We start from the raw sequence: 16,655 nt of genomic DNA, 5'->3' as shown, positions 1-16,655 counted from the left end.
TCTTTCAACACCCATACTGCCTTTTTATCAGGCACCTCAATCCCATAATCTGCCATCTCTGCAACCAATAATCGATATCTTTCCAAAGTCTGTCCTAGATATTCTGATGGAAGAGCTGCAAACACCCTCCATTCATCCTTCAAAACCTTACCCTTAGTCGCACGATAAGTAGTTGTTCCTTCTGTTACTGATTGAAGAGCCAACCAGATAGTATACGATGTCTTGTTTCGGTTCTTAAATTGCTGAAAAATCTCCTTTGACAACGCTTGGGTTAGCTGAGCATAACATCTACACTCAAGATTGTACTCTTCATGCTCTGTGGGACTAAACTGTGAAGTTTCTTTGGGTTCACCATCTGCTCCGCATGGCCATACATACGGATTCTCAATACATTCCCAAAGTCTAGAGTCGACACCGTTTAAGTAAATAACAAACCTAACTTTCCAGTCCAAGAAGTTCTTAAGGTTGTCAAGTCTAGGTACTTTATTCGAAGAACCAGTTTCACTTTCATTCAGTAATAGCTTTTGTAGTCCAGGTGCAATAACTAATGCACTGTATTCATTCATCACTTATTCGCTTGTGTCAGACATTTTAACTGATTAAGATTGATTAAGATTAATTAAATATAATTATAAGATTCTGTCTTAAAAGAGGATGGCCGAAGGACAAGACAATCGGTCGGAGGTCTGTGACGATTAGTCGGAGGTCTATGAAAATCGGTCGGAGGTCTATGACTAACAGCCGATGGTGTAGACTTTGTAACTGAATCTTAGGTGGTGTTTGTTTTTTTAATTGAAGATCTTATTATTGCTTATGTCTGCGGGCGGGTAGACGTTTTCATTTAAGACAGTTTGTTTTTTTGAAGGCATAAGACAAAATAAGATCTGCAAATGTCTTCAATTTTGCAGCTCAAGAATATAGCTTCCAAACATAGAAGACATTTTCATATTTATTTTGTACAACAACTTTTATCTTTCACTCTTTCACCACCAACAAACCCACCTCCATCTTTGAAGAGTGACACCCATCTGGACTCACCACCTCTGGTGCCGGCAACACCACCACTACGACGGAACCACCACTATGACGGCAGCACCTCTGGTTGTACACACTACATTATGAGTATTGCTATTGTAAGAATCTATGTTCAACCATTTGTATTGAGATCTGAGTGATAAGAATTTTTTGGTTTGGGTTTCAGATAATTTTTAAATAATCGATCTAAATGACGAACGATGTTCTAGTTTGAGTTTTATGAATAGCTTGAGTGAAATTAGGTGAAGATAAGATATTTTATATCTTCTTTATTTAAAGTGATTAACTAGATTTAAACCCTTTTTTTGGTTTCATATTATGAACTACGGAGTAGTCCACAAAATTTGTTTTTTTTTATTAAACTGAAAAAAATGATTAGAGGGATTTTATTTTATATATAATATAGCAGACAAAAAAACAAACAGTCTTCAGTGTTCAGGCTACAGACCTTCAGACCACATCTTCTCTACAGATGAGGTCCGCAGATCTTCAGACAAAAACATCTTAAAAAACAAACAGCACCTTAGAATTATGACCGTCGGTCGATGGAAGATACTATCGGCCGATGGTAGGTGACGATCGGTCGATGGTCAAGAGACGAACGGCCAATGGTAAAGACAAACGATTCTATGTTATGAAAGACTATCCTCCGGTTCAATAAGAGACGATCGGTCGATTGTGTATGACGAACGGTCGAGGGTCGGGACGAACGGTCGATGGTCAGAGACGATCGGCCGAGGGTAGTTCTTACGAATTCTGGGCAGAAAAAGCTAGGGTTTTCGATAAAAACTTCAATTTTGATCGATTTTGACGTTCTAGAGTTAAACAAAACCGGTATAAACTTCAGAAAAATACTCAGTAACAATAATAAACACAAAAACACAAGAATTAAACGTAAAAAAAAACTCAACTTTTACTCAAAAACCCTTTTAGACCAAAAACCCTAAAACAAAAACACTTGATTCGACTCAAAAATGTTTTAATCAGGAAGCCACAGCTCTGATACCACTTTGTAGACGTTATATGGATCTTAGATCAAACGTAAAACCTAGGTTAAAGGCGGAAAACAATAACTATGGTGAATCGAATACGAGTTTCACTTTCGGGATCAATCTAACCAACAATATGTTGATATAATCGACGCCTAGATGTTTGTATTCGGTTGGGGTTTAGTCTGGGACTGTAATCACAGAGAATTACGACGGCTAAAGGGTATTGGGTGTGTAACCTAACAATGATACCCAAAACTTGTATTTATATATAATCACAGTGACCATCGGCCGGTGGTCTCTGACCTACGGCCGATGGTGATAGTCCCTCGACCGATGGTCTTTACCATCGGTCGATGGTCTGAGCAACCAACCAAACTGCTCGAACCATTTCACGTCATTATATTAAACAATCCAAACACAATGTATTAATGACATAGTCCTTACACGACTGAAATAGAAAATACAATACGAATAGAACTTATTACAAAATAGAACTTGGGATTATGCACCAACAGAATCATTACAATGAAATGATGAATCTACAAATTATTAATGCAACATTTTACAAACTTTTTCTTTACATTGCAATTCCTAATTTCCTATACCACAAATTATAAAACTCTCTTTCATGGGTAAGTACATAACACTTAAACTTACATACCAAGCTATGCCCCATTTCAATTATAAAGTCATCATCTTGACCTAGATCATTAACAGAGTTGTACCTTTGACCCAAACAGTCTCATAGCAGTAATGACAACTCAAGTACAATTTAAAAAACTACATTTTAGCCATATCACAAAGCAAAAAGTAAAACCGACCCATAATAGTTACACAGTAGTTTAGTTAACCCAAACCTTGATTTGTGTAGCAGTGTTGACCCAGATCCTTGATGTAGTGTCAATTTCAACCCAAACCATATCTGCAGTGTTAATTTTGACCCAGACTGATGCAGAACTTTGTATGATATTATTATAGTTGCAAATTTATTAACTAACTAGTGAAATGACCCGTGGAACCACGAGTTTGTTTAAACGAAACAGTTTAATGATATGTTTTAGGTATTAAGTGAACGTAAATGCTAAAGTTATTTAGTTTAATGACCCGTGTAACCACAGAGTCCGACTAAGAAACTTGTCAGCTGAACATTTTATCAAACACCTAAAATGCATATTTGACAATTCACATCTAATCAGAAGATATAATATTGGTTGTCATTTTATTTTAAAAGTGTAAATTAAAATATAAATTTTGAATTGGTTTCCTTCTGTCTAGCTTTTATACCTTCTCGTACTCAATTCAAAATAATTAATTAAAATAACTCAAAATTATATAATTTTAATAATTAAAATAATTATTAATGAGATTTAATAATAATCAATTAATAAGATTTAATTTTAATTCAAAATTATTTAGATTTATGACATCACCCACCATGTTTGAATTTTTTTTTCTTTTTAAATTTTTTTTAATAAAGGAATTAGCCTAACAATGACATCATCATTGTAGGATTTTAATATTAACTATAGATATCTCTAGTTTTATAATTAACATAGCTTACCGAAAATAAATTTCATAAGATTAAAATTTGATCCTACTAGCTTTTTATTTCTTTATTATTCATCAAATCTTTTTGTAAATATTTTATTTAAAATAATAAATAATAAAAACAAATAATAAAAATTATTTAGGGGATTGGTTGGTGGTCTGCCTCCTTTAGAGGAGGTCAGGAGTTCGATCTCCGTTGGCTACATATTAAAAAACACAATTTCATCCCTGCCATGAATTATCCACCCATAGCACATTTCCCATATCGTTTGGGGAGGTAAAGGGGAGAGGGTTTTACTTGGTCGTGCCCTTGGATCGGTTTCAAGTTTTTCGCCCGGGCAGCGATGGAGGCGGGGTTATTATCTTTGCATCGGCATAGTCGAAACGGGAGATGATCGCAACGGGTGGTTTAGTCCCCCTCGGGTGATCCCAATCGCTATTAAAAAAATAAAATAAAATAAAAATTATTTACATTACAATTATTTAATTATGTTAAATTATAAAAGGTGACCGACTTCGCTGCGAAGTGCGAGTTACACCCCCTTAGACCACTTGTAGTGGATGGGGGCGTGGGTTGGAGACGTGAGTTGCTTTTTGTACCTTTTTTATGACTAGGACGTGCGGGTTGTTTTTATGGAGTAGTGGTGGTGTGGATTTTTGGTGTGGCTTAAGAGTATTATGATGATGTGTTAAAATATAATTGGGTTAGGTATTAAAAGGGATATAAAATGATATTTTTAAATTAATAAAAAAGTAAACAACAGCCGTTGCTATCCCCGTTGCAGGCTCAGGCACGCGCCTCTTCACCCTTCTGGCCACGCCTCGATACGGGAGGTGGGGGCGGCGCCAGGTGACACATCACCCTCCCATGCCGTTTTCCTCCACCGCTACAACAGGTCTTATTATACATAACGCTTAGTTATTAATTTTATGATTATATTAATTATATATACCAATTAGTTATTAAATTTATGACAAGGTTACTTAATTAAACAATTACTTAGCGTTAAAACAATCCTAAATACAGAGCTTCTTTGTTTTTCTTTTTAATTTAACATGGGGGAGCCGATTAATCATAAGGTTGCCTCTCGTAGTTTAAAGTCAATCCAAGTGAATCTATGTAACTACAAAAGAGCATATTATTTTTTCCTTAGAATTAGAACTTAGTGACCTCAAAGTATTATCATCCTTATATATATATCAGAACTTTACAAGTAGACTATTACTCTTGTCGTCAAAAAATTAACAAAATTATGTAATTAATTGAAAAAACGTAATACAGACTTGTCATAATTTATCAATATTATAATACTCCGTATTATACTAAGTCCCATGAGCAATTTCACTGTTCACAAGGGCAACTCTGTCAATTTACTTCTTTTTTTCCCCTAACTACATCTATGCCACAATCAATAAACTTCCCATTACCACCTACCTCCTGCCACCACCACCTCCACTCTACCACCATCCATGCCACCTTCCACCGCCACCATTAACCTCCAGACGAACGTTGAACTTCGGGCAACCACCCGGCATCACCAACAGTCACCACCAATGTTAATATCCATCGAACTCCGGGCAACACCGCTGTCAACCTCACCTAACAATTTTATACCGGTTAACATGAATAATAATAAGGTGTTAACAGAACGAATTTCGAACTTAAATCTTAATTAATAAGGTTGTTAATATTTGTGCTATTTTTCGGATGAACTGGGCTAGGATTATAGTACACACTAGTGAAATGATCCGTGAAATCAGGAGGTTATTTAAACAAAACAGTTTAATGATATGTTTTAGGTATTAAGTGAACGTAAATGATAAAGTTATTTATTTTAATAACACGTGGAATCACATATTCCGACTAAGAAACTTGTCGTTATTTTTTACAAACATATTGATATGCCTAACTTGTTCAGCATAAATGAACTACATTTATTCTCCCACGACCTTCTTCCATTTTTCATCACAATTAGTATTTCCTTATCATAAAAGCCTATATTACAACATTTTACTGACATGTATTTCGTATACATATGTAACGTAATTAATCCCGTAAAGAGAACCCATATTTGAATAATAATAATAAAGTTTGCTTTAAAATTGAGTATATATATTGTTAATAATAATCATTAGTAATAACAAATGTCTCTTTAACTTTTTAAAAAAATTTAAAATACAATTATTGTATGAAAGTTGTAAAACATGGTTCAAAGTTTGTACATGTATTCATGGGATGTTTTGTAAAAGATTGTACGGAGTACAATTTATTTTAAAGTTTGTACATATTACTATGGGGATGTTTTATCATAAGGTTGTACATAATGATTCAAATATGTACATATGGTCATGGAGGTGTTTTACCATAATGTTGTATATAATGCTCAAATATTGTACATATGGTCATGTGAGTGTTTTATCATAAAGTTGTACATAATGCTTCATATATTATACAATTAATATGTTAATATTTTTATTAAATATAATTAATTATTTAATGACACCATCACGAGAGACTTAGAAATTTTTCTTTATTTTTGATTTTTTTTTTAAGTTTAGATAATCTTTATTTATGACATTATTATTTTAGAAATTTATTAAATACTATAGATTGTATTCAGTTCAACAACAGCTATATTTGGCCCAAAAGGCTGTTGTTATCTGACGTTATCAAAGTTATGTTTAGTTAGTGTTTTTCTATCAAGTAGTGATGAACACCATGTCAAAAACTAATTTTATTATAATTATAATTTAATTATAAAACTTAAATAAATAAATGTCTTAATTAAGATTAAGCAAGAAGAAATTTGTATCCTCTTCGGATATGGTTTGTTTGTTAATCAACTAGAAAAAGTACGGACCGTGCGTTGCTGCGGTTGTATTTAGGTATCTGTTTGTAGTATCACACGATATTTATGTACAAAATATGTACGTATGTTTACTACTTATTACATACATAATGTTGTACATTTGAAGATTTTGAAAACACGATATTTTAAAAATGATATTTCTGAAAGTAACATTCTTTTCGCTCATTTTCTCTTTTTTATTTCTATCAAACCATATATTGACATCATGATGTATTATAGTGTTTTCTTTAACTCTCTTCACAGAAAATATATATACCTAATGGCATGCGCGTTGCGTTGGAACATTTTAATGCTTTTATGAAACTAATGTTGAATTTGAATTGAGGATAAAAAATGCGAACAAAAAGAAAAAAAAGGCAGGCGGACTCAAACCCAAGTCTTTTCTCTTACAAACTCATAAACTTACCGATTGTTTTAGATATCCACTTGATATAATTAGTTGAATCCAAAATGTTTCCCTTTAAAAAAAGAATCTCCGTTTTGAATATAGTTAGTTGCGTTTTGTTCGTAAAATTATTTCGAGTTAAACGGTGAAGACGGAAAAACGCAATTCGCGGAGGGAAAAAAGATAAATCTCGTTATAAAATTGGGTGAATTTTATTTATTGATTATTTTATTAAATTAAAAAGTTATATTTTAACCCTTTAAATTACTCTTCATACTCATGAGTAATCCCTAAATAATTAGAACATATACTCCTTAAGTGTGTATGGTTTGACCTTTTCTTCCTTTAGCCAAAACGGCTTACGCATGTATGTAGTATGACCAAATTTCTCATTGGTATTAGTAAATATTGAAATTTGTATGCACTTTCTATCTAATGTTACTTTGAATCCTCCGACAAGGAAAGACAAAATACAAGGTGAGGTATTTTTATTTTAACAGTGATATCAACATCGAATGCTCTCATTTGTCATTCACACACGCGTTAGGAGGAAACCTAATTCGCAACGATGTTAGCAGTACCATCGAAGGTTGGGAGAACCCCCTCAGAGACCTTGTCAAATCGCATTGATGTTGACAGTACCATTAAATGTTGAAAACTCCTATTTGGAGTGAGAATCAAACCTGAAATTTTTAGTACTCCAAGTTGGATCCCAATCTAATACGAGTACCACTTAAGTCAAACAAACTTCGGGGGTAGAAGGTGAGGTATCATATAATTGAGAACCTAATATTAAACAAGTATGTACTATGTTTTCTCAATTAAATTAAATAATTTTAATTACTTTACAAAGACATTAAAAATGTCTCCAAAACAATCAAAGCTAAACAAAACAAAGATCCATAAAAATCAAACATACACGAAGGTAGACAATCAGTAGCCCATATTAGGATTTTAGTACCTAAACAATGATCGCGAATTCTTCCGGTTGAAACATTTTTGCTCGCGTTTCACCAAAGCTCTCCCGACAGAGATGTCAACCTGCAACATCACTTTCGAACTAGGCCAAACCTTATCGATTAATCTTCACAGGTCTTTAATTATGATCAAGACAAGACCCATAATTTTAATTTGTTAACTAAGGCACGCATCCACAAGAATACGTACATAAACATACCTTACATACCTGTATATAAATATAAACCCCAAATTAGACTAATTCAGCAAACAGATTGAATTTAACCTACTAAGTACAAATGTGTACTTTAGAAACACATGGTAACCTATTCTTTTTAAAACTCAATGGCGAAGATGAACATTACCTCAACCCACTCGTCCCCTCTATTCGATCAGCTCTTTCCGACGCTAAGACCAAATCCACTCGAGGCTCCGTCTTGATCACCATTGCACAAGGCAAATTCTTTTCTAATGGTTTATTGAACCCAACGTCGATCGAATCTTCTCTCAACGCCGATGATACAATCCAACCTATGTTAAACTTTAAGGATATAATGGCAGAATTAATTTCCCTTCCTATGCCAACAATCGCCGTGGTTACTGGCCATGCCGTTGGTGGGGGGCTAGTATTTGCATTGTGCCATGACTACGTGTTTATGAGACGCGATAGAGGTGTTTTGTATATGAGTGAGATTGATCTTGGAATATGTATGTCGGACTTCGGGTTTGAGGTATTTATATCAAAGATGGGGGGCCCAAATTACCGACGAGATATTTTGTTGCATGGAGTGAAGGTGAAGGCTGACGAGGCGGTAAAGATGGGTCTAGCTTATAAGGCTTATGATAGTCGAGAGAGTGTTGTGAATGGTGCGGTGAGAAAGGGGGAAGAGTTGTCTAATAGGAAATGGGATGGTGAGGTTTATGTTGAAATACGCAAGTCGTTGCATCCTGACTTATGTAAAGCACTTGGATTGGGTGGTTCCAAGGTCGTCGTAAAACCAAGGATTTGATTAATCATTTGCGCTAACGGGGTGAATTTAGTAGGCTGAACAATGAAAACCTTATATGTTTATACGTTTACTATGCCAACGAGGTGAATTTGTTACATATAACCTAAAGGGGGTGTTGGTTGCTCCATATACTAATATATATGTACAGTGTACTGTGGGTGCTCCATATACTAATATGTACGGTACTACGGTGTACTGTGGTATTAGTCTACTGTTTGTTTTATATATGTATGTATGTTATAGTTGGGATTTTTTTTCTTATGCTAGTTTGCTACTATCTGTTACTACGTGATAACGTGAATTTTCCCTTTTCCTTTTTATATAACTATAGTTAGTTCATTAGCTTAGATTATTAGTTATAACTAGTTGTTTAACCCTCGCTTCGCGTCGGGGGTTCGATTTTCAATGTATTTTATTACGTTTAGTTTGTAAAATTATTTCGTGGCTAAAGAATGATGTCGCTGAAGCGCAACTCGAGTCGAACTAAAAGGTATAACCCGTGAAAGATTTAAATGTTATTTTAAATTAACAATATATGTCCATCTCCGTGTTTAGCTATGTAATTATCGACTTTTAAAAATTTAACGCAAAATCAACGTGTATGAAAAGTACCCCAATTTTTTAGCGTTTTTTAAAAAGCGTCCGTTTTGCGTATAGTTAGTAACATTGTGTTCCTAAAATTATTTCGAGTTTAACGACGGTGTCGGAAAAATTTAACTCGTTGCGAGCGAGAAGATATGACCCGTTGAATATTTGGGTGGAGTTTATTTAAGATTTTTTTTTTATGAAAATGGTTAAATTTACCCCCTGTTTGGGGGGTCGATTTGAATATTTGAAAAAAGTGTGGGGTCTTTCTTGGTGTAGTGAAATTTAATTAGAATTTAAAAAAAAAAAAATGTAAAATGGCAAAAATGCCCCTAGCTACTATTCACCGTTTTTGACTGTTAGATAATATACTAATAGTAATTATTATTATTATTAGATTATTATTATTATTATTATTATTATTATTATTATTTCTATTTCTATACATACTAAAACACCAACAAGATTTGGTGGTTTGAATACGAGAAAACAACCACAAAAATTTTTACAAAAGACCCCCTTAACCTATGTCACAAGTGTCAACTTCTTAGGGGTAAAAAGTGTAAAATATCTACTTTATTAAAAAAATTTAAAAAAACTTAAAAAAAACTCTACCAACATTTTTATCGGGCCGTATCTTCCTCCTCGCCAACAGTTAAATTTCTTTGACATCACCGTTTAACTCGAAATAATTTCACGAACGCAACACAACTAACTACACGCGAAACAGACACTTTCTAAAAAACGCTAAATATTTCGGGTTATCTGCCGTACATATGTATGCACGTATGATAAACAATCCAAACTAACTACATCACATCGATGGTTCGGTCCCCCTTTTTACGCAATTTTCCTGGCGTCAAAAAAATGCACGCCATTAAGTATACTAGGTACTACCCACGTGTATCCAAACACACTCGCAACAACTCGTTTTTAATTCTGTCAATACATAACGCTACGTTAAATACGAATATGCAACCAGAAAGGTCCCGCCGCATCGCGCGGGCCGATTCAACTCTAGTTGTTGTTGTTGTTGTTATTATTATTATTATTATTATTATTATTATTATTATTATTATTATTATTATTATTATTATTATTATTAGATTATTAGTTATTATTATTATTTTATATAATTATAGTTATTATTAGATTATTAGTTATTACTGTATTATTAATTAACATTATCAATTGTTATGAACTAGTTGTGGAGCCCTCGCTTCGCGTCGGGAGCTCCGTTTTGAATGCGAGTTAAAAAAAAAAGTCTTGATCTATTTTGTAAAAAAAAAAAATCGACATCTAACATTGAAGGGTTGTTTCTTTTGTAAAAGTTGCTTCTTTTAGCGTTCGTTTTTTTTAAAAAAAAGTTAGTTGATCTATTTTGTAAAAAAGAATGTTTTTCGACATCTTTTGGTAGCATTAAAGGGTTGTTCCTTTTATGAAAGTTGTCTCCTTTATCGTTGAGGAAGAAAAAAAAAAGTTAGTTGATTTTTTTGATAAAAAAGAATTTTTTTCGACATCTTTTGGTAAAATTGAAGAGTTGGTTCTTTTATGAGAGTTATTTCTTTTATCGTTGGAGACCAAAAAAAAAAGTGAAATGGCGAAAATATTCCTGGTTACTATTGATGATAGTGCTACAGGATTTTGTCTATTAGATATATAGATAATTATGACTAGTTACGGTGAAAATCGGGTGGTTAAAAGTAATATAAGGCCAAAAGTAGGCCAGACTTAACCAAAAAGACTAAAACATGTAAACACGCCTACAAAGATCTGAGAACTCAAAAAAACAAAGCTAAAACATATAAACGATCCGTCCTAATCCATAAGAACGAATACAATAACATATGGTTACATTGCGGGGTTCTGACCTCTATATGATACATTTTACAAACATTGCATTCGTTTTTAAAAAGACAAACTTTCATCACATCGAAAGTTGACAGGTATGCATACCCTTTCATAATATATCCAACTATAAATGACTTAATAATATTCTTGATGAATTCAACGACTCGAATGCAACGTCTTTTGAAATATGCCATGAATGACTCCAAGTAATATCTCTAAAATGAGCAAATGCACAGAGGAAGATTTCTTTAATACCTGAGAATAAACATGTTTTAAAGTGTCAACCAAAAGGTTGGTGAGTTCATTAGTTTATCATAAACATTCATTTCCATCATTTTAATAGACCACAAGATTTCAGATATTTAATTGTACACGTAACCTGAGTACATAATAACACGCGTAACCCGCAAATTAAAATTCATTCATATGGTGAACACCTGGTAATCGACATTAATAAAACGCGTCTAGAATATCCCCATCATTCCGAGACTCTCATCTGACATGATAAAATCGAAGTACTAAAGCATCCGTAACTGGATGGGGTTTGTTAGGCCCAATAGATCTATCTTTAGGATTCGCATCAATTAGGGTTTATGTTCCCTATTTCGTAGATTACCAGACTAAAAAGGGTGATATTCGATTCGATAATCCAACCATAGAATGTAGTGTCGATTACTTGTGTTTATTTCGTAAAACATATATAAAAGCAGCGCATGTATTCTCAGTCCCAAAAATATATATTGCAAAAGCATTTAAAAAGGGAGCAAATGAAACTCACAATACTGTATTTCGTAGCAATTATGCATATGACGGCACTGAACAAGTGCAGGGTTAGCCTCGGATTCACGAACCTATATTAATTGCATTTCTATTAAAACATATGATAGAAATATCATAATTTCATTTATTAATATATATTATTTATATATATTTTATAGTTATATAAGATTTATACTAGATTTAAAAACATATACTTTATGTTATATCTTAAATTATATGTTTTATGTATTTATATTGTATATGTATTTAAAGTGATTAATATAGTTATATATATATATATATATATATATATATATATATATATATATATATATATATATATATATATATATATATATATATATATATATATATATATATATATATATATATATATATATATATATATAGAATTATGATAATGCTAAAAACGAACATATATTTCATAGCATTATCCCTCAAGAAAGACAAGCTTTTAGTTGCAATTGTTCTATTTACAAGTGATATCCGTTTAAATAATAAAAGGTGAAGACAAAAGACAGATTCGACGATTTGAAGACGCAAACGACCAAAAAGCTAAAAAGTACAAAGTACAATCAAAGTGGTTCAAATTATTGATGAGAAACGTCTCAAAATTACAAGAGTACAAGACGCAAAACGCAAAGTACAAGATATTAAATTGTACGCAAGGACGTTCGAAAATCCGGAACCGGGACCAAAGTCAACTTTCAACGCGCGACGCAACGGAGCAAAAATTACAAGTCAACTATGCACATAAATATAATATAATATATAAATAATTCTTAAAATTATTTATATATTATATATATTTAATTAAACCGTCGGCAAGAAGAAAACAACAACGCATGGCCAGGAAGTAGAAATGTCATGCGGTCGCATGACCTCAATATGCTGGCCACATCTATAAATTTCGCAGTTTTTGGCCAAATAAAACACACTTTTTTCTCTATCTCTTAATCTCACGTATATATATATATATATATATATATATATATATATATATATATATATATATATATATATATATATATATATATATATATATATATATATATTATAATTTTAATTTTAATTTTAATTTTAATTTTAATTTTAATAATAAGAGTATGTTAGCGAATGTTGTAAGGGTGTAAGTCGAAATTCTGTCCGTGTAACGCTACGCTATTATTAATCATTGTAAGTTATGTTCAACCTTTTTAAATTAATGTCTCGTAGCTAAGTTATTATTATGCTTATTTAAGCCAAAGTAATCGTGATGTTGGGCTAAAATATTAAAGACGGGGTAATTGGGCTTTGTACCATAATTGGGGTTTGGACAAAAGAACGACACTTGTGGGAATTAGACTATGGGCTATTAATGGGCTTTATATTTGTTTAATTAAATGATAGTTTGTTAATTTAATATAAAGATTTACAATTGGACGTACCTATAAATAGCCATATACACTCGATCGGACACGATGGGCGGGATATTTATAAGTACTAATAATCGTTCATTTAACCGGACACGGGAATGGATTAATAGTTAATGGACTTATTAAAACAGGGGTGAATTATATACAAGGACACTTGGTGTAATTATAGTTTAAGTCCCCAATTAGTTGGAATATTTGACTTCAGATATAAGGATAATTTGACGAGGACACTCGCACTTTATATTTATGACTGATGGACTGTTATGGACAAAAACCAGACGGACATATTGAATAATCCAGGACAAAGGACAATTAACCCATGGTAATAAACTAAAATCAACACGTCAAACATCATGATTACGGAAGTTTAAATAAGCATAATTCCTTTATTTCATATTTAATTGCACTTTTAATTATCGCATTTTATTTACTGTCATTTTATTTAATTGCACTTTTAATTATCGTACTTTTTAATTATCGCAATTTTATTTTATCGCACTTTTATTTATCGCAATTTCATTATCGTTATTTACTTTACGCTTTAAATTAAGTTATATTTATTTTTAATATTTTACATTAGGTTTTAACTGCGACGTAAGTTTTTAAATCGACAAACCGGTCATTAAACGGTAAAAACCCCCTTTTTATAATAATAATACTACTTATATATATATATTTATATTTTTACAAATATAGTTTTTAAAAATATAGCGTTAAACTTGGCTAAGATCCCTGTGGAACAAACCGGACTTACTAAAAACTATACTACTGTACGATTAGGTACACTGCCTATAAGTGTTGTAGCAAGGTTTAGGTATATTCACTCTATAAATAAATAAATAACTTGTGTAAAATTGTATCGTATTTAATAGTATTTTGTAGTAAAAATATAACTATTTTGTATACACCTCGCATAACATCAAGTATTTTTGGCGCCGCTGCCGGGGACTGCTTAAACGCCGGAAACGAAATGCTATATATATATATAAAAAAAAGATTTTTAGTTTACTTTTGTAAAAATACGTTTTAATTATTAAAAATACAAAAATATAAAAACAAAAACAAAAATTATATATTTTTAATAGTTTGTTAAATATATATAAAATTATAAAGTTTCTTTATTCTTATTTTAGTTCTTAAAATATAAGTTTTTATTTATATAAATATTTTATAAAAATAGAAAATTAAATATAAAACAGAAAATATATATATATATATATATATATATATATATATATATATATATATATATATATATATATATAAATAAATATAAAGTAATCGGGCCGAGGACTGTAGCAGCCCAGATTCTGGCCCGAAACCCTACTCCATGCGACCGCATGGATTTATAACGCAAAGACCATGCGATCGCATGGCCTGATCTGACACGCCAGGTTTGACTGACTTCTGCATTAATTACGGTATAATTATTATTATTATTATTAATTAAAATCCTAATTAGGGTTACTTATTTAATTATTTAGTTTTAGTTATTTATTTAATTTGTATTTTTAGTTTTAATTAGTTTTAATAAATTATAAAATTAATACTTTTATAAAATAAATAATATAAAAATAATATTTTTATAAAAATTGTACTTTTTACAACTTTAAGTTTATTTTTATATTTTGTATCTTTTTATTTGTTTTTTTTTTTTAAAATTTCCTACTTATTGGCCGGAGGTCCATTCGGAAGCAATCTCTTTAGCCGTCGAATAGAAAGAGGGATGACTTTCTCTACTTTTGAGAGTGTTTCACTCTGAGTGGAGAAATGACTTGTTTTTATTCTCGGATATGGGAAGGATTGTCTACATCTCACCTCCCCCATACACCACTCATGTGGTATTGGGTTTTGTTGTTGTTGTTGTTGTTGTTTATTTGTTTTAGCGTAATATTTGTATTTTTCGTTCGTATTTAGTTTTAAGTCATAGTTTTTGCCATAGTTATTTTTATTTCTAGATTTTTAGGCTTTGCAGTAAAATTCCTTAAGTACTTTTTCTTTAGACTAAGATTTAGGTGCTTTAGAACTTTGCGACGCCGTTTTAAGATTTTAGTATTTTTTAAGTTATTACCGTTTTGGATATAGTATTCCTTTTAAGCTTTAATATTTTTTAGACGCAACTTTTAATTCTTAGTTTTTAGACTCTTAAGTTTCAACGCACTACGTTCTTTTTATTATTTTTCAACCATTTATTTTTCGACGTTTTTCCGACGCGCTCTTTTTCTTTCTTATTTCTCAACGTTCTAGATTTGTAGGACATAGAATTTTCTATTTCTTCTCTAAAATTTCTTTAAACTTCAACGAAAAATTATTTTAAGTGGTTAAATTGATAGACATCCAAAATTTTCTGCTTCGTAGTAATAGTTGGATTTGTTAGTGGCGAGTTGTGGGCTTCCGATTTAAAGGGTCCTGGCTACCTGCTGCATCTATTGGCTATTCGAAACGTGGGCAAAATCAGAAAAGTCTATTAATTTGATAACTTATATAAATTTTATCTTTTATAACTAATAGGATATTCAGTGAATGCACCGAGCAAAACGTTCACCACCTTTTATACGTTCACCACCTGTAACTCGATCAAGACATCTACCAAAAATATTGTCACCGTTGATTTTTCTTTAGAATCGTCATCCAGTCGACCAAGTACTCCAATTCAAATTTCCGATAATCCATTTTTTGAACCCGACCTCACAATTGAGAATCCGGAAGATATTCAGGGACAATTCAGAGATCCTGAACCATTAATCTTTCCTCCGGAACCACCAATCATTCAAACAGAGATTGTAGAGGAACAACCCATTAAATCAGAATCCTCTAGTGATTCAGACTCAACAAATTCAATCATGGAAAATCTGGAACCTCTAAGTATGGAAGATCGAATGCGAGCTAAACGCACTGGCCAAGGTCACGCAATTACTCAACCAGACATTAATGCGCCAGATTATGAAATCAAAGGACAAATCCTACACATGGTAACTAATCAATGCCAATTTAGTGGTGCGCCGAAGGAAGATCCAAACGAACATCTTCGAACCTTTAATAGGATCTGTACTCTATTTAAAATAAGTGAAGTGGAGGATGAACAAATATATCTCATGTTATTTCCCTGGACTTTAAAGGGAGAAGCCAAAGATTGGTTAGAATCGTTACCTGAAGGGGCGATTGATACATGGGACGTTTTAGTTGAAAAATTTCTTAAACAATTCTTTCTGGCATCTAAAGCCGTA

The 16,655-nt window shown here is 32.0% G+C and overlaps 1 protein-coding gene across 1 annotated transcript; it reads left to right on the top strand.

Moving 5' to 3' along the window:
- Window positions 1-8,086: 8,086 nt before the first annotated feature.
- Window positions 8,087-8,952, top strand: LOC139859134 (enoyl-CoA delta isomerase 2, peroxisomal-like). Its single transcript, XM_071847939.1, has one exon. It carries the CDS (start codon window positions 8,087-8,089, stop codon window positions 8,795-8,797), a length of 711 nt encoding a protein of 236 aa, XP_071704040.1. The 3' UTR covers window positions 8,798-8,952.
- Window positions 8,953-16,655: the final 7,703 nt, after the last annotated feature.

Source organism: Rutidosis leptorrhynchoides, chromosome 1 (genome assembly GCF_046630445.1).
Source record: "Rutidosis leptorrhynchoides isolate AG116_Rl617_1_P2 chromosome 1, CSIRO_AGI_Rlap_v1, whole genome shotgun sequence".
NCBI lineage: Eukaryota > Viridiplantae > Streptophyta > Magnoliopsida > Asterales > Asteraceae > Rutidosis > Rutidosis leptorrhynchoides.
This window is presented reverse-complemented; position numbering and strand designations above follow the sequence as displayed.